Below are 19433 nucleotides of genomic sequence, written 5' to 3' on the forward strand. Positions count from 1 at the left end.
TTTTAGATGGACCACCTATTTGCATGCATTTTCAAGATGGATGTTTTATATCTCGGGGACCGCAAATGTAGAAATGCGGTCCCCGCCGTATGAAACCATTTTCGTAAGGAAAAAGTTTATATAAAGATGCTACCTTATAATGTAGAACTACGGATGCCCCTCAAAAATCCATCGAAAAAGGTAGTTTTAATGTTGAAAAACCCTTTGATTGATCATCTCGACATCGAGATGTATAGCTATGAAAAATAAAAAGATTTTAGGTTGTAGAAATAATGTATTTTACAACATATTATCTACACCATCTATTTGCAAGATTTTCATATATTTATAGATCTACTTGATTTTAACCATTTTTTAAATTTAGAATTTTATAATTAGATATAATAATAGAGTTTGAGATAATCCTAAGAACATTTTATACCAAAATTATATCCTATGATAAAATTTGAAGGTGCACCTTACCTCTACACCTACGGATGCATCTGAACCCTTTTTTTAAAGGATCAACTTGAAAAGAGCTGCACCTTGGAATTGCACACAGGTGAAAATCCAATGTTTACGTACTCAAAATTAGTTTTTTAATACTCATGGTAATTCTAACGTGGATCACCACGGTTGTGGTTTGCACAAAAAGTCGTAATTTTAAACAATCAAATTAAGGTATGGCTCCAACTTTTATTATAAGACGTAATATTGGTGTCAATTTTTTGTAGAATGGCCGGAGAATCCATTTTCTATCTCTAATTATTGCATTCTATAACTCCAAAAATAATTCAAATCATGTAGATCTATAAACACATAAAAAACTTAAAAATAAACGATCCAAATGATGTGTTTCAAGATACATTATTTTTGGGTCTCAAAATCTTTTTTTCTTTTTTTCTATATATTCATACATCTTAATGTCAAGATGAATAATTAGACGGTTTTCCAACATCAAAACAACATTCTGATATGGATTTTTGAGATGCACCTTAATTCTACATTTTTTCAGGTTGCAACCTTATATAAACGTTTTCCTTAAGATAAAAATCAAGTTGAATAATACTTTTTCAAGGGAGATAAAATTTAGGGTATTTATCAAATGGGATTGTTAGCAAAGAAACCACTTATCTTTTGTACATGGAGGTCACAATATCAACTTACACCCGACTTAAAATTACGATATGCTTTTCAAATTCCGATATTACGAGAGATTTTTTTTGTTAAATAATTTATTGTTTTCCTAATTTTTAGATGGGAAGAGAGACCCACCTACATAACTTTGTTATTTATAGAATGGAAATTTATCAAAAATACCAATTAGAGATAGAGTATTTAATATTTTATGTATTTGCAACTACTCCAATAGAAGACCATGTGTTACTTGATGTGTATTTTGAAAAGGGATTGTATACAATAAGACCATTTAACTTTGGAATAGGGATGTCACAATTATTTACAACCATCCGATGTGAAATATGATAGTTTGAAATATTTGGATGCGTTATAAAATTCGAGAAAATTTATTTTTTTGCTTTAGGTTTAGTCAATGAAATAAATGCAGTCACTTAATTTCACATCCAATGGTTAAAATTAATTATGATGACCTTGTAGAAAAGATAAATGGTTTCATTATCTACTTTCTATTTAATAAATCAAAATATATGAGAAAATAGTTAACGTGTTTGATAAACAAGAGTTCCTGGAAGTGGGACTTCGATATTTGACATTACTGTATAGAAGCCGTAAAGTGGAAATGCAGTCTTCTACACAATTAATTTTTAATGTTAAAATAAGTTTATTTTTAGAAGACTTCATTTCATTTCTATCAAACAGCGGAGTCTTTTATAATTTGCGGGAGAATCTCTTCCACTCCCAAAATATCCACGTGTCAAACGCAGCTTTAAGGGGTTAGCATGGACAGGAACGATGCATGGGTATTTCTGTAACGATTTAGAGGTACATTCGTAATTTCACCGTATCATATATTTGTTTTTCCCCCGCATTCTCAATTTGAAAATCTTCTCTCTCTCTAAAAATGTGCTGAGCTCCCAAATCTCGCTCTCTCTCTGAAGTCTAAACCAAATCCCTCGCCCTCTCTCTCTCTAAACTAAATGCTGAAATACTCATCATTGTTCCCATAACAAGCTCAAATGTGTTCAAATTCAGAAATGCCGGATAATTATTCTTCCTCATGTTTCATTTTATTCCCTTTCTATATTTGGTTGCGGATTCACTGTAAATCCCATGAATTAGTGTTTCAAATTTCAAATCAGTGAACACAGATTCCATGTAAACTACCAGGAATTAGGATCTCTGGTCAGTCCCGTAGTTAGCAGGCATGTCAGCCTTAAAAATATTCAGAAAGAATGGTTCCAAGAGTTCACAAACCCAAGAAGGAAATGAGAACAGGCTTGAAAATTTGTGTGCTTCTTCTACTGCATTGCCCCCTGCAAGGCCCCCCTTGAACTTAATACCTGATCCTTCTCAAAACCCTAACCCTAGTTCCAAGTTTGTCTCAGAAAAAGTTACTGATCAAAGGCCTAGATTAGAGGTCACTCCACTGAGAAACCATGAAAAGACCTGTGAAGAATCGGAATCTCAAGGCACTGTTCATGGAAATGGAAGCATGCATTGCACAACCCCTAGGTCTATTTTGGGGAAGGGTTCGATGGGTAGCCATTCAGAGCCGAGTTCAGCTCAGAGTACCCCAACAAGGAATATTTCTAGGGTTTTCAATCATGGGAGTTATGGAGCATACACATGTGCTCGTCTGCCTCAGTCCAGTGTAGGGAAGGGTGGAGGTCCCTCAAAGGCAATGAGAGGCCTTCCTATCCTTGCATCTTCAAATTTAGTTCAAGTTCCTCATTTTGATCTCACCGAAGATCCGTCTTTCTGGACAAATCACAATGTACAGGTGAGCTATTTTGATGTTTTAGATGCTTACCCACTGAAAGCATACTTTGAATGGCATTTAGTAGATTTAGTCTTATGGAGCTGAAATTCGAGGATTTGTTTGTTGTGGTGCATTTTTCTCTGGTTCAAGGTTTTGATACGCATTCGTCCAGTCAGTAATAAGGAGAGGTCTTTGCAAGGATACACAAGATGCTTAAGACAGGAGAGTGCCCAGACTGTAACTTGGCTTGGGCATCCTGAAGCCCGGTTTACCTTTGATCATGTGGCATGCGAGACCATCACACAGGTGCATGACTATAAAATTCAGATACTTGCTTTATTGCCTTGGTGGAATTCCTCTTCTTTTTTCTTTTTTGGGTCAATTTTACTTTGTGTGGTTACCTTTAATGTACCTGTATCTGGGATTCATACAGGAGAAGCTTTTCAAGGTGGCAGGTCTACCCATGGTGGAGAATTGCATGTTTGGGTACAATAGCTGCATATTTGCTTATGGACAGGTAGTACTTTTTTAGATTTTTTCTAGAGAACAATAGAGATTTAGGAGCTGAAATCACTTGCGTCCTATTTTGCAGACGGGTAGTGGAAAAACATACACCATGATGGGGGAGATAAATGATTTAGAAGATGAGCTCAGCGAGGATTGTGGGATGACACCTCGCATCTTTGAGTATTTGTTTGCTCAGATAAGAGCGGTATGATACTCATCCGTCGTTGACTTGGAGTCGGACAAAGGGGTTTTATCTAACTAAATCAATGTTTTATCTAACTAAACTCTATATTTAGGAGGAGGAGAGTAGAAGGGACGTGAAGTTAAATTATGTCTGCAAGTGTTCGTTTCTTGAGATTTACAATGAGCAGATTACAGATTTATTAGAACCTTCATCGACTAATCTGCAAGTAATTTATCTCACCTCTTGCTCTTAGTTCGCAAAAGCCTCTTTTCCAATGTCCTTGTGAAGCACACTTTTTCCTCTTGTAGTTGCGAGAGGATGCAAAGAAGGGCGTGTATGTTGAGAACCTTTCTGAATTTGAAGTGAGAACAGTGAAGGATGTTCTTGATCTTCTGGTTCAGGTGATTAGCAATGAAATTTGCACTCATTTTCAATTTTGGTTTTTGAAACTTTTGTGGAGAGAATGGTGCCTCATGATTTGGTTTGTCATTCCAGGGTTCAGCAAACAGAAAAGTGGCATCAACCAACATGAATTCTGAGAGCAGTCGCTCACATAGTGTGTTTACCTGTGCCATTGAGAGTCGGTGGGAAGCTGATGCAATGAATCACCTTCGGTTTGGGAGGCTAAACCTTGTAGATCTTGCTGGTTCAGAGAGGTAATAAATGCTTGGCTTTAAGTTTGAAATTAGGAATGGCAGAGGCTTGTATGGGCAATCAGTTCAACTATCCCTACTCTATCAGGCAAAAAAATTCTGGCGCAGAAGGAGAGCGGCTAAAGGAAGCGGCGAACATCAACAAATCCTTGTCAACTCTTGGGTAGGCTTCTTACAAGCTTATGAGAATATGCCTATTTTATTTTAATTATTAGAGATATGTCTATTGATTTATTCTGCCTTCCCATGTATTATCTTTTCACAAAATCCTCTTGCACTCTATTGTTCTTTTTATGCTAAGGCAATAAAAAAACCATTTAACTTTTTATTATATTCCTTAACCATCACTGTTGTTTTAGATTTTCAATGTTTAACTGCTTGGGGCACTTGTTTGCACTTATCTCTAAATTAAAAAAGAACTTCACCCAACTCCAAAATTTGAATGATTGGAACTAGCTCAGATTTTAGTCCCCTATTTGGAGATTGAAGACTAAGCAAGAATTCCTTGAAAAGATTTATCTCTATTCATGGTTTGGAAGTCAGCAATACCATGGCGATTTTGTTTCATTATGGCGATACTGACATTGTGACTTGTTCAATTTTTTTTTTTATTTATTTATAATGTTAACCTTTAATTAAGAAACAAAGAGTACAAAACCTTGGCTTACCACAAAAAAGGTGCTCAAGGAGAGGATAAAAGAGAAAAAGGAATTGAAAGTCTCTTTCGAAAAGTTATTATTAAATGGCAGCAAGCTAAGAAAAGAGGCCGACCTTTCATACAAAAGAGCAAAAAAGAGAGAACCAAAAAGCAGGAAAAACTTATATAGTCCATCCATCTCCACTGCTGCTTTTGCGAGGGATTCAGCTTCATGCTTTCCTTCCCTCCAAGTATGCATCCACACGACAAATGTATGCCTGCAGAGGTAATGAACCTGATCAATTGATTGAGCCAAAAACCAGGCGGGGAAGAGATAGGATTTTGTGCCCAGGTAATGGAGTTCCTGGAGTCACCCTCTACAATGAGAGAGGGCAAGTTGAGATGTTGGATGAGTAGTAAGCCTTCTAGAAGAGCTTCCACTTCAGCCTCCATCGAATCTTTATAGACAATGTGTTTGGAAACTGAAGCCACGATGGAGCCGAGGTGGTCTCTAAGGATGGCTCTACCTGACGGTCCCGGGTTGCCAAGGGAGCATCTGTCGAAATTGAGCTTTAGCATCCCCTGTGGTAGTGGTTTCCAGCGAGAAGACTTGGAGGGACGAGAGCAATGATGTCTAAGGATGTTGCTCCAATCTTGTTGAAAGGCTGATACCAGGATTCCTTTGAATCGAGGATGATTTGTGGCCCAGAATATGATGGAAGTTCTGAGCTTGTTGAAAATTTTGAACCAAGGGGAGTATTCCCCCCTGAAAATCCTGAGGTTTGGCTCTATCCATAAGGACCACAAGGCTGCTGCCACCACTAATTTCCAGAGCATAATCCCTGCTTTGGCCCAAGGAAAAGGCTTGATTGAAGGGTGAATCGAGGTCACTTCAGCAGGTGGTACCCATTCCATCTTGAACAACTTGAGGACTGCTCCCCAAAGATTGTATGCGTAGGGACAATGCTAGAAGAGATTTTTATTAGTTTCCTCTTCCGCTAAGCACAAGACACAGCGATTGGGAATCTGAATGCCTCGTCTTTGCAGCTGATCTACAGTCAGTACTCTCTTAGAGAGGGCCAACCACGTAAATACCTTGACTTTTGGGGGAGCTAGGGAATCCCAGGCCTGGGCCACGATAGAAGTTGGCGCAAGGGGAAGAGTGGGAGGTAGCGACAAAGAGAGGTAAAAAGATGTCACCGTGAAAGAGCCTCCCGGGGCAGTAGCATTTCCTGAAAACTGGGTTCCAAGAGCAAGAGGTCCCAGTCAGTAGCATTTCTTGGGCTACTGTTTTCCCTTGATCTCTAGCAAAGCGATAGAGATCAGGATGTTTATCCCTAAGCGGGGTGAGGCCCAGCCAAAGATCATGCCAAAAGAGAATTTGATTCCCTGATCTGGGATGAAACCTAATTCGTGGTTTAAAGAGTTGAAAGGTAGAGTAAATAGACCTCCAAATACCTGAAAACATGTTATTGGTTCTAAATTCAGGTAGCTAAGGGGAGTCGTGAAGACGATACTTGGTTTTGAGGATGTTGATCCAAAGTTGGTTCCTGAGAGTAACAATGCTAACTTGTTAAATAGTTTCACTCATCCATTTTGTTTTCAATTGAATTTCTGCAGTATGTACAAATCCACTATTCCATTATATTATTCTTAATTGGTGAGTTTCATGCAGGTTGGTAATTATGACCTTAGTGGATGTTGCACAAGGAAGGCAACGCCATGTTCCTTACAGGGACTCGAGGCTTACATTTCTTCTTCAGGTTAAAACCTTTGAAGTTTTATTATGAGAAGTTATCCCTTTTACCACGTGCAATCCTATTTGATAACTCTGGCTAACTTAGCCATGTCCACAAATGCAGGATTCTCTAGGTGGCAATTCCAAAACAGCAATTATTGCGAACATCAGCCCATCCATATGGTATTTGTATATTTCAGTCTCAGTTTTGACTTGTTCGTCTATCATATAACTGAAAGAATGGGAAATCGAAAAGAGAAACTATACAAGGGCATGGATTAGAAAGGCTCACCTTAAACTAAATAGGACTTGGGAAAGGGTAACAAAATGAAGTTCACATGCGAGATAGATATGCATGTGCACAAACAACTATATATACAGAGCAACAAGTTGTCCCTTTATTTCTTGATTTCTTAGGAGGCGTTTCTGCCCCCATTTATGAAATAGGTTTCTCGGGATGTGTGTTTCCAATCTTCTGTAGCATTTCCTCTCCCTTTGGTTTAGGTTTTCCTTTGGATATAATATATATATTTTTTCGTTTTTTGGATATGGTGATTGTATTAGTTATCATATTCTGATTCTTACTATTTTCCTTGCAGCTGTGTAAATGAAACACTAAGCACTCTTAAATTTGCGCAGCGTGCAAAACTTATTCAGAATAATGTAATGGTTTGGAGTTTGTTATGTCTTATTAAATACATGGTTTTTTTATAGTTAGTTTTTTATTTCAAGGTTATGCTGAAGATATGAGCTATTATTTTTTTATCAGGCCATAGTGAATGAGGATGCATCAGGCGATATCACAGCATTGCAACGTCAAATACAACAGCTGAAGGTCTAATCTACCCACTCTTCTCTTATGTGTTCACAGTAAAATTTTGCCATTCAAGTGAAAAGAGCCATTTACTTATATGTGGTATTCATTGAACAGGAGGAGGTTACCTTCCTTAAACATGAAAACATTTCAAGGTCTCTTCCATTTCGGTCATCAATCTCTGGACATTTCATTTGCAGTACAGGTTTTGCAGAATATGACTCTGGTCAGGCAAATGATGCTTCTGGCATGATACATGGCCCAGTTAATTATGTGGATAATTTGACAGCAAACAACCTAGGATTATTGAGCAAAAAGGTATGGCCTTATCCATATGGGAGGTTTGGCTGCAGTCTTGAAAATTTTATCCTATTACAATTGTGATCATTGATCTATCAATCAGATGAAATCCATTGAAGCTACATTAGCTGGCTCCTTGAGGAGAGAGAAGATGGCAGAGATTGCTAATAACCAGCTAGAAGCTGAAATAGAACTAATGAATCGTTTGGTATGTTTTTATCATGCATACAGTGCCATCTTCTCAGTTTTCACATTTAATAATTTGCTAGCATCTAAATATACTTGCAAGTTGCTGGGTTTTCTAAACATTATTATGACCTGCAATCAACAGGTAAATATTCATTGTTGATTCTCTGTTTCCTGTTCATTCGTGAGTGTGATCATTCTCAATGTTTTTTGTTTGCAGATTCGAGAAAGGGAAGATGAAGTCTATCGTTCTAAGACAATGTTAAAATTCCAGGAGGAGAAAACTAGAAGACTGGAGTCATTTGTAGGTGGTACCAAGCCTGCAGATGATTATCTTCTGGAAGAAAATAATGCTTTATATGAGGAAATACAGTTGCTTCAAGGGAAAATTGATAGTAACCCTGAATTGACCTGGTTTGAATTGGAAAATAAAAGACTTTTGGAGCAACTTAGACTGTAAGTCTTATTTTCTGATCTCCATGCCATTACACTGTTATGTGAATTGCTCTCTGTTTGAGCTGATTTCTTTTGTCATTTCAGGTTCCAAGATTTTTATGAGGAAGGGGAACGAGAAATTATGCATGCTGAAGTTTCTGAACTGCGTGATCAGGTATCTGCAAATCACTTTCTATTTTGTTGCTTCCGTCCTTCTGTTTATTGAGTCCCTCGAATTTTATTGAAAATGACATTTGAGTTTTGTAGCTTTGCGAAGTACTTGAGGGCAAACTTGTGCAGAATAATTGCCCCACAAGAACAACTTTGCAGGTTTGTCTAACAAGTGTTGTGTTTATGCGGCATTTTCTTGCTTTCTTTTTGTATTGTGTCTGGCTTAATTTGTATGGCGCTTATGCTATTGATCTAACTGGAGGAAGTGCAGTTGAATCTTGCTGCTGCAACTGAGGAAAATGTGTCTCTGACTATGAAGGTCAATTCTTCTCTTTCTTGTCATTCTGGATTGCCATTACTATGGCATAAGATACATGGTATTACAATTTCATTTTGAACCTGTTGAAGCATCCTGAATTGCTGTTTTTTTTCTTGTCCCATCTTTCTTGCGTTCAGGCCGATGCTACCTTGCAAGAATTAGAGGATTGCAAGAAGAATCTTGGTGCTTGCCTAGAATCTAATATGAGATTGACTAGGTACCCTCTGTTTGGTATTTCTTCTTATTTAATTGATTTGCCAATGAGACCCTAGACTTATCCTTCATCTTTCTTTGATCCAAAAGGCGCTGTAATATGATTAATAAAGAATGTAGAGTAGAAAATTAACTTATTTCAGAAGTAAATGGTCATGGTCTGAAACCTTTTGTTGCTGCAAGTGACTGTTCTACATTTGTGCTTATTATGGTCTATGCTTTCTAGTCCTGATCAGTGTTTCCAGACCCTGGTGAGTTGACTCTGACTCACCCGAGTTACTTGGGTTCAGCACACTCCCGAAACTGAAGGGTATATATAAGTGAGTTATAATTAAATAAAGTGGATTTAAATGATTTTTGACTAAATCAATTATGATTGACTTATAATAGTTTTCTATGTGCTTTTTATGGTTTTAGGATTTTAATACTTTGCCTTTTTTTATTTTTCTCAATTTTCTGAGAAAATGATCTTTAACCAGTTTTCTATGTTTTTACTTTTGAATTTTTTCTCATGTTTTATATATTTTTTCTTTTGTTTATCTTTTTTTTATTTTTTCCCTATTTTTACCAGTTCTTCAGTTTTTTTTTTATTTTTGTTTTTATTTTTTATTGTTTTTTGGGTTCTTTGTCCAGCTTGGCACAGACTTGGGCAAGTCAACTCACACTCGCCCCAGTGACTTGTCCAGGCCAGGCCCCAAGTTCTGACCCAGAGCCTAATTTAAAACAGAGGTCCTGATAAATTATGTCGTGAAGCGGGAATCAAGTTGCAGCGTGTGGGGAAGCTGTTGATTTTTTGTTCTTCATCTTGCATGTATCCTTGAGTCACAGGGAAGTTGATGATTTGCACAACCAAATGAAGAAGTATTTGAAGTGCAAAGAACCTATGCTTCAAAAGGTTTGAATCAATATTTTTGTTGCTAGCTAGATGTAGCATTCTGAAATTTGAACATTGATAAGAAAGAGCTCATAGCAACTATTTGTAAGCAATTTTTCACACCATTATCTACTCTGCAGGTCGAACATTCATTATTTGAATTTGGGGACAGGACAGCGGAGAAACTGCAGGAAAATAGTGTGCAGCTAGTCTTGGAGGAGGATATTCTGGTGATCTTTCTTAACAATGCTATCAGTGCATATGGTGCATTTTCATGTTTTATCATTTACTTATTCCTTGATTATGCTAAATGAATTGCAATTTGGACCTCCAAACGTCATTATGTTACTAGAAATGATAACTTGCTCAGAATATGTACATCTACCACTGTTGAATATGGAACGAAGATTGCCATTACTATGAAGTTCAAGCTTTCTTTGTGAATTTGCAATGAATAGTTGAAGACATTGATTCTGCAATGGGAACAGAATGTTATGAAAATTTGATGTGTTTTCAGGTCGAGACTGAGTTCATCCAAATGTCATTATGTCACTAGAAATGATATGATGCTCAGAATTTGTATATCTTCCATTGTTGAATATGGAATGAAGATTGCCATTACCATATAGTTCAAGCTTTCTTTGTGAATTTGCATTGAATAGTTGAAAACATTGAACTGCAATGGGAACAGAATGTTCTGAAAATTTGATGTGTTTCCAGGTCGAGAATGAGTTCACCTTATTGCATCATGAAGTTGATTCTCTAGCTGCAAACGATCCCCTGTACTCAAATCACTTGACACTTTTGAGAAGGGAAAATCAGAAACTTCAGGAGAGATTATGTGTATTAGCCAAAGAAAATGCAAGATTGTCACAGGTGCTAAGGGATAGAGAAGAAGACACACACAAATTGAATGAGGAATGGGAGGAGGTCACTATTGACCTTGCAAAATATCTTGTAGATGGCTATCAGGCACTTGGAGTTGTTTCTGACCAGGTTGAAAGTATTTCCAATACATATCCTTGGGGGCATGCTCGGATTGTGGAGCAAGTTGAGTTTTCTTGCGGTACCCTTGCAGAAAATAATACATCAGTTGAGTGTTTGCAGAAGGAGTTAGAAAATGCACAAAGGGAGGGACTCAATATGAAAGATAAATTGGCATCCTTGAAGGAAGCAGCTCTGGCTATTATTGATGCTCAAAAGTTAGAGAATGATGAAAAAAACCAAGAAATCATACGATTAAGGTCTTTGTTATACGAGAAGGATTCTCTTGTATATGAGCTTGAGAAAATGATTAAACTTGGTAATGCTCGGCTTATTGATGCAGAGCTATGTGCTAGTGCTGCATCTGGAGCATTGAAGAGACTGTCTGAAATGAGTCTTATTCAGCATGAAGTCAATGAACCTGTGGTAGAGGGTTCTCCCAGTACAGCAACCCATTGCCATCACAGCGAGGTTAATGAAGCAAACCTTCAAATTCATTCGCACAAATTGACTAAAGTTGGAAGCCAGCACCGTACATTGAATGTCATCAGCACTGAGCTTGCCAAAGCAGATAAGAAATTGGCTGAGCTCAAACTTCATATAAATGAGTTTTCAATCTGCCTGAAGAAATATGTTATTGTGGGATGGGTAAGTCCACATTGTGTCATATCCTTAAACATCCATCTAAATCATGTCAATCCTTCAATTTTTGTTCAAATTTCTATCTGATTACAATTTTCTGTTGATTCTGGTAGTACAACCTTCTTTTTCACACAGTTTGGTCTCATCATTTGTTTATCATAATTTCATCGATTGCAGAAAGCAAAGGCATCAGAAAAGTCAAATCTCAACCCACGTTACTCTTTCTTTGACCATGTGAGTTGCGACAATCCATCAGATAATCTTCTTGAGGTTTCTTCTAATGTAAGAGAGAGAAAGTCTGATATGTTTGGAGATGAATACCATGAAAGTGTCGAGACGTTGACAATAGAAGACCAGGAATCACACAAAGATAATGATTCTAATTGTAATGCCAGGTTTCTGGAAAAGGCAGATTTCCATGAGGTGGTGGATAATGTAATGTCCAATGATGCTGGGATATTTCATCTCAAGAAGGAAATAGATTCCTCTATAATGAGCTTAAGGAATATACATGTGCTGCTGAATGGTATGTCAGATAATGAAGAACCTAGGGAGCCTTATGAACAAAAAGAATATTACAATGACGTGGTCAATTCTAATACTGAAAATCGTCAAGCAGAGATGGATCACAAGGATGAACAACATAAGCTTGCAATGCTGGAAATGGAACATAAGCTGCAAACTTTTGAGGACTGGATTGAGAAAGCTGAAGCAGAATGGCGCAAGACCAGAGAGGTAACAAGTTTAAACACTAAACTTTGTTGTAACTCTATGACATAGCTGCATCAGAACCTCCTATTAATTGTGTTCTTATCTCTTATGCTGTTTTTGCTAATCATCGTTAAGTGACATGAATTTCCAAATGGGGGTTGTAGGTTTATGTTTTATTCTTGTCCTTGTTTTGCTTTACAAGCAGTCCTGTCTTTTCTTGTTGAATGTCACAGCTTCTTCATCTTGAGCATATAGATGCTGAGCTGGTTGCTGCTGAGAAAAGTGATCTGGTGAAAAGTTTGCTTATGAAGTTCGAGGAGGCTCATGAGACTATGAAGGAGGCAGATTGGTTGTTAAATGCACTGATGAAAGAAAATGAAAGCGCAAAGCATGAGGCATATCAGTTGAAGAAAGTTGGGGAAGGATTGATGGCAGAGAGGACATCCTTGATTGCGGACATTCAAAGCCTGAAATCTTCTATCTGTCTGAAAGAGGATCAATATAAGATCTTACAAGATCAGGTAAATTCAAACATTTTGGAAATCAAGGGCTCCATTTCTTCACTAGAGCTATCTCTTACTCAAGTGCAGGGTGATATAAAGGATACTTTTATGAAGGTATGGTATGAGATTTGTTCCTTTGGAAAAGATATATTGGACTATTTTGGCACAGTGGATTCATGGCAAGTAGATATCTTGTCAGAGATAATAGAGAGAAGTTTTTATTTATATGTGGTGCACCAATGTTACATAGAGTCCTTTCATGAAAAACTCAACAGCTCAAATGTAAATGCTCATTTTTATCAACATGTAAGGAGGGAATCTGATATCACAGCGGCCAATTTGAGTGTTGCACATTTGAAAATAAAGGGAGCTATTGGAAAGAATGATGGAACAAGTGGCATTGAGAAAGAAGCTGAGTTTGAACTTTCAAAGTGTAAAGCCTCTCGATCCGCAGATATTGAGAAAAAGCTAGATATGGTGAATACTGTTGGCGTGTCCAATGGAAATTTTGTTGATTTTGATGCTGCATTTTGCCCAAAGCAAGAACTTTCACTACACCTGAGACTGGAGAAGATTGAAAAGCTAGAAGAAGAAAAGTTAGCATTAACCCAAGACATTCGAAAATTAAAGCAAGGTATTTACAGACAACTCGCAGATATTGATAGAATCCGTGACGACTTAGCTAAACATAAAACATTTTCAGATAGTGTGGTTTGTCTTAATGGGCATGACAACCTAAATATGAATACTGTGATGACAAGACTATCAGGATTGGGCACAGAGGAGTCGATACTTTCTGATGATCAATGCCTTGACTGCACCAGGATCCTCAATGGGATTGAGCCCTGTCATCTTCAGTTTCAAAACTATGGAATGGATTCTAGGAGGTCAGTGAATAGAGGAATAGAAAAGGATATTGCTGGTACTATTATGGATGTGAATTCTTGGTGTATCAAAATCCAAAATATTAAGAGACAGTGTAGTGGATTTCTTGCACCTGCGAAGGAAAATGAAGAAGGAATGTACGAGTCATATCCACAGATGGCACATAAAGGTTCAAATAAAGGTGATATACAAAATAATATTGCAATGTTTGGGCTGGAAGAAGAAGTTGGTCCTCAAGATTTGGTGGAAATGAACACTGAATCTGTCTGTGATTCTATTCAAGCGATGGAGATTCTAAGGGAAAAATTCACCTATTTAAAGGATAATGTACCTTCAATTAAGCCTGTGGAAAATGAAAGTACCGATGCATCTCTTGAAATGCTGCTTCAAAGGATCAGTATCATTGAGGAGAAACTGTTCAAGTACATATCTGTGTGCTCCAAGCTTCAACGGATTAAGATTAGTGCTATTTCAGATAATTTGTCCCTTAAAAGGGAATTGGATCGCAAGGATGAGCTTTTAAAAGGGCTGTTGTTTGATATCAGCTTGTTGCAGGAGTCAGCATCTGAAGCAAAGGACCAAAAGGATGAACTAGAGGGGGCAAGGGATGCCCTAAATTGTGCTCAAAATGAGCTGGCAGCAAATACAGCTGAGCTTGATGGTATAATGGTGCAGTATAGAAAGGTTGAAGTGCAGCTAGCCAATAAAGAAACTGTAGTTTGTTCTCTGAAATTAGAACTTGATCAAGCCAACAAAACATTAGAGCTAATCGCGGATGAGAATATACAGTTGAAAGATATTTTTGAAGAACTCTATGCAGAGAAATCTGCTGCAGAGGTTGAACTGGAGGAGAAATCAAAGGTTATTGAAGGATTGGAGAAGGAAATCAGCAACTTAGATTCTTCAGCTGGTCAGGGGGCTTTTCAGTCATTTCTGGGCATCAAGAATGAATTAAAACATTTCAGTAACGAGAGGGATCACCTTCGTGCACAGGTGGTTCGACTGAATGGTCAGCTGGATATGGCAAAGGCTTTAGCTGATGAAAATGAAGCTATAGCCATCGAAGCCCGCGAGGTGTGCATGTCCTTGAAATATTATCTTTTTATTGTATATCATTGTTGATACAGAAGAAACGATTCTAAATTTATTTGTTGAAGCCCGTGCATGACTTTGAGTAATACTTTCAGCTATCAGAAGCAAGTAAAGCTTATGCTGAAGAGAAAGAGGAGGAGGCTAAGATACTAGAACATTCGGTGGAGGAGCTTGAGAGTACTGTCAATGTATTGGAGAAAAAGGTATATCTGTTCTGAAGTCCTGTTTTAAGTTTAAACCAAGTCCTGGTCAGTGTTTATTAATTTCTTACTCCTAGTTGGAGTAAAAGGCCTATCTACTCTGAATTTTTCTTTCTACTAGAAACTATGTCCACCTGAATGGTTCCTTAATGTCTTGTATCTGGAAAGTTCTTTTAGCTGTGCTTGATGCTGATGTCAGAACTAGATCATGGTGCTTATTTGAATTGATGACTTGTGAATTGGTGTCTAATTTATTGGGTGTACGACTATGCATGGGACATGCAACTCAGCAGATTTTGGATTTGGCTGTCACAATGTTATAATTTCACTTGCGTGATATTTGCCCTCACCAGTAAATCAAGAAATTTCTTCATCTGATTAAACAAATTATAACCTAGTTCTCCCATGTTGGAATTTTCTTTATATTTTTTGCTTATCCAGATGAGAGGCCCTTTTGCATCTTCATGATTTTGTGATGGTAGGACTAGTCCGGTGTCCTCCTTTGTTTTATTATTTATTTATATTTTGGCTATGTTGCCTAGTATCCTATTATTATATGCTTCTGTTCAAAATTGAGCTTATTGTTCATGACTTGTGTTTCTCTTGTTAGGTGTATGAGATGGCCGAGGAGGTTGAAAGGCAACGGTTAAGTAGAGAACACTTAGAATTTGAACTTCAGTCTCTGAGACACAAGTTTTCAGTAGAACAGGAAGCTACTGGAAGCTTATATTTGGAAAATCCTGTAATCGTGGAGCGAAAAGATGCTCAGTTTTCAAGGTTCAAATATGCCTTGAAATCGAATGAATGATATCTTTGAAGATGAATGGTTCAGCAGCATTACTTATGTAGTATTCCTTGCAGGCATACAGAAGAGGGAGAATTAGAACTTCATGAGGCAAGGAGATGTATACAAGCTCTTGAAAAGGAAAAATTAGATCGAGAAAATGAGGTACATGTTAGATGATTAGTGATTTTCAATTGTATCTTAATGTAATCAAGTCACTGTGCAGGTGTTCTAATTGTATACTTTCACATTTGCTTGTAATGATTCGGATTTGACAGATCAGGCAATGTAAAGATTATATCTCTGAGCTGGTTCTGCATGCTGAGGCCCAAGCATTACAATACCAACAAAAGGTTAAAAAATAAAAAAAATGCTAACATTTGATTCCGTAGAGAGTATGATAATAGTTGTTTTACATAAGTTTAGTACTTTAGAGTAGTAAAAATAAAGGAAGCTTCACAGATACTCTCTTGTTTACCTTCTTTTGTCCCAAGCAGTACAAAAATTTGGAAGCCATGGCTCGTGAAGTGCAAACGGATTCAGTTCCCTTAATTGGTGCCATGACAGGCAGTAGAATGGAGAAAGCCTCAGCAAGGACCAGAGGTTCAGGTTCACCATTCAAGTGCATTTCCGCCTTGGTGCACCAAATGAACTCAGAAAAGGATCAGGAACTGTCATTGGCCAGACATCGCATAGAAGAACTTGAAGGATTGGCTGCACTTCGGCAGAAGGAGGTATTGCCTCCAATTCACAGGGATCTGCTGTTTTCTAGGAATTCCTTTGACTCCTTTAGTATTTATTATCTGCTATATGGAGTGAGCATTTTAATAGCAGTCCTTATTTGCAGTCTCTATTGGATTTCTTGGCATTTGATAAATGACCAATTTACCTCCAAGGATATTTTGTTTTGCACTTCTGTTACCTATAAAGCTCCACTAGATGAAAATAGTGTGCTTTATTAAACATCGAAATATCCCTTTCGAGGAGAGCCATTGTGGCTCTCTGTCTAACTATTTGTCTCTGAGAGAGAGAGAGAGAGAGAGACTTGTTTCAAATTTCATCAACAATTATTTTTCTTCAAGTGTATGTCTGCACTATTCACAATATTTTTCTTATATTTATATTTGTCAGATATGTATGCTGAGTGCAAGACTGGCTGCAGCAGAAAGCATGACACATGATGTAATTCGGGATTTACTTGGAGTCAAGTTGGATATGACTAATTATGCAGTAAGCAAAACTATACGAGGTTTCTGAGTTGCACAGTTTCTCTTTTCTTTTTTTGATCTTTTATATACCATCTGTCTTTCGCTTCAAAATGTAGAACGTACTAGACCAGCAACTGGTGCAAAAGCTAGCTGAGAAAGCTCAAGAACATTATGAAGGGTTCCAAGCAGAGGTTCTGGTCATCAATTACTTCTAATTTTTCTCTATGCAATTTTTTCTTTAAGTTTGCTTTATGTGATTCACATATATTTACTTCCTGTTTTTGTGTCATCGATAAATGCAGGAAAATTTTAAGCTACGAGAGCAGATCAATGATTTGATCAAGAAAAAAGACAGGTGTACTTCCGTTACCAAATTCTCATTCCCTTTTGGCACTTCCCTTTTGTCTGTTCGAGAGTTTTAAACCTAGATTTGGGCTGTGGGGAGATCAAAAGTTCGTTTTAAATCTATAGGATCCTGCCATGTTATGGATAGATGGACGATTCTTGGTTGGGTTTAGGTTCTCTTTATGTTTTCTTGTTTGCCAAAAATAGCATCGGCATATGACCTGATATAGCCAAGTTTTACTTTTAGCTGGGCTGAAGAAACTAATCAAATACAAGCAGAGCTTCTTGCTGCAAAAGTGACAGCTGAGCAGCTCCGTCAACGGGGACTAATGTTAACAGCGCAGAATGAGATGTTGAAGGTGCATGATTAGTCTTTTCTATTGCACCTTTCCTTAATATTAATATTTTTTTTTTATGCATGTTTTGTACCCTTGTATAGATGGACAAAGAGAAACTCAAGAGGAGGCTCAGCGAATTGGAGGCATCATCAAAGCGGATACCTGGGTCACGAAAGCCCTCTCAGCAAACTCAGTAAATACTATAAGATGTAGGTGACATCATTTATTCTTGTAATTTCCTATGGAAAACCAGTCCTTTTCTTTTTCCCATCGTTCTACCAAATTTCTGGTTCAACAGGAGATCAAGCAACTCTAGCAAGGTGGAGTACATGGAGAATTCACCATCTTGAGTAAATTTGAAGCTTGGTTCTTATTGTCTGGTGGATAGACGGTAATATATACGTCAATGGTGATAAACAGCACTATCTGATAAATTGTTTGGAGGCGACAATTGATTGAAGCTGGTAAATAAATGAACTGTGATTCTTCCCTGTACTTGAAACTTAGATCTTTGCTATGTTTGACACTGCTTTGTGTCTTGGTCTACAGATGAAAGTGAGAGGAAAGAATATGTTAAGGTGAACCATGGCAATAACCTTCACCTTAGAGAATGGAAGGGAATCAAATTGCAGAAGATTGGTGTAAAGTGCATGCCCTTTTATGTTTATATTATAAAAAAGAATGTAATTTATCTTGTAAATCTGTTGGTTCCTTTTGTGAGAATTTTAATTTTGTCAAGATTGTTCTGCTGGAGTATTGGCTATCATTTTTGTGTGTTTGTTTGCGCACATTAGAATGTTGTGAAATTTATGCATAATAGCAAAGCATGCCTTACTAGTAAGTATGAAAGCTCTCTCTGTTTGTTAAAAAGGCAGGCTACAAACGTTCAAGCATTAAGCGTATAGCTCAATGTGTCAATTTTCCTAACTGAAGCATCTCTTTTCTTTAAAAAATACGTGTGGCATTTTTAATTGAAGCAATTCAGTGGCACAAGACTTTTGGAAGTTTATGGATGCATCTTCATCTCCGAGGTTAGTCGTAGCTAGCCGTATGTTTGTAATCTTTAACTGTCCACTCTCAGTTGCTTCTACCTCCACAAAAAGAAGGAAACACAATAAAAAGAAAAAGACCGAGTGACAGTATCCAGCCATTCACTTAGCAACATGGCTGATAAAATTCATTTCATAGCCCTCAGGCTCTTAAAACCTTTTGAAATTAGAGAATGTTGGTTAGCTTATGATTTTAACTACATAGGCGAATAACTAAACTAAAATTTTAATTTAATATTTCCGTACTCTTTGAATTAAAGGCAAATTATTGATATTCCCAGTGGACGCAAAGAAGAGCGTGCTTGTGGTTTCCTTGTTGCTTGTCTTGTTTATACCCTTTTACCATCCTTTCCAAGTAGATTTGAGAGGTTACCCAGTAGCCCATTCAGGATAAAAGTTGATAGTCCCATGAAGATTGAAATTGGGCAAAAAGGAAGTAGAATAACAGCTAATATTATTAACAAAAGGTAATCCTTTTATGGGTCTTTGTATGTAATTTTTCTTAAATTCAAATGCCATCCAATTAAATTAAGCTTAGAAGAATGCCAGTGAGTTGATAATAATGTTACAAACAAATAGGACATTACTATTGACATCTATCTAATTTGCTAGAAATATGCGTGGAGACCCATAGAAAGTTCGTACTTTTATATAAACGAAGAACTTTATATAAGTGTGAGCCTCTAAACAATCAAATTAGAACACACCTCAAAAATTTCACTAGAAAAAGTTGTTGAGGCCCAATTATCCTCAAATTGATCATCTCGACAACACGATACATGA

The 19433-nt window shown here is 37.3% G+C and overlaps 1 protein-coding gene across 2 annotated transcripts; it reads left to right on the forward strand.

Moving 5' to 3' along the window:
- Window positions 1-1812: 1812 nt before the first annotated feature.
- Window positions 1813-18442, forward strand: POK1 (phragmoplast orienting kinesin 1). 2 transcript variants are annotated; one of them, XM_020664827.2, is made up of 36 exons: window positions 1813-2899; window positions 3029-3184; window positions 3312-3395; window positions 3471-3590; window positions 3682-3795; window positions 3878-3970; window positions 4065-4225; window positions 4311-4385; window positions 6535-6622; window positions 6722-6780; window positions 7197-7260; window positions 7367-7432; window positions 7529-7729; window positions 7815-7919; window positions 8118-8353; window positions 8438-8507; window positions 8600-8662; window positions 8775-8822; window positions 8960-9039; window positions 9864-9930; window positions 10050-10139; window positions 10630-11541; window positions 11713-12270; window positions 12480-14708; window positions 14822-14929; window positions 15537-15703; window positions 15788-15875; window positions 15989-16063; window positions 16208-16444; window positions 16842-16940; window positions 17035-17109; window positions 17221-17273; window positions 17511-17622; window positions 17703-17810; window positions 17900-18065; window positions 18151-18442. In XM_020664827.2, exons 1-34 carry the CDS (start codon window positions 2324-2326, stop codon window positions 17796-17798), a joined length of 7425 nt encoding a protein of 2474 aa, XP_020520486.1. In that variant the 5' UTR covers window positions 1813-2323; the 3' UTR covers window positions 17799-17810; window positions 17900-18065; window positions 18151-18442. The 2 variants fall into 2 exon arrangements, with proteins under 2 accessions (XP_020520486.1, XP_020520487.1); XM_020664828.2 differs by having other exon boundaries at window positions 15537-15571.
- Window positions 18443-19433: the final 991 nt, after the last annotated feature.

The sequence above is a fragment of the Amborella trichopoda genome, chromosome 2 (assembly GCF_054954075.1).
Source record: "Amborella trichopoda isolate Santa Cruz 75 chromosome 2, AtrichopodaSantaCruz75HAP2 v2.0, whole genome shotgun sequence".
NCBI lineage: Eukaryota > Viridiplantae > Streptophyta > Magnoliopsida > Amborellales > Amborellaceae > Amborella > Amborella trichopoda.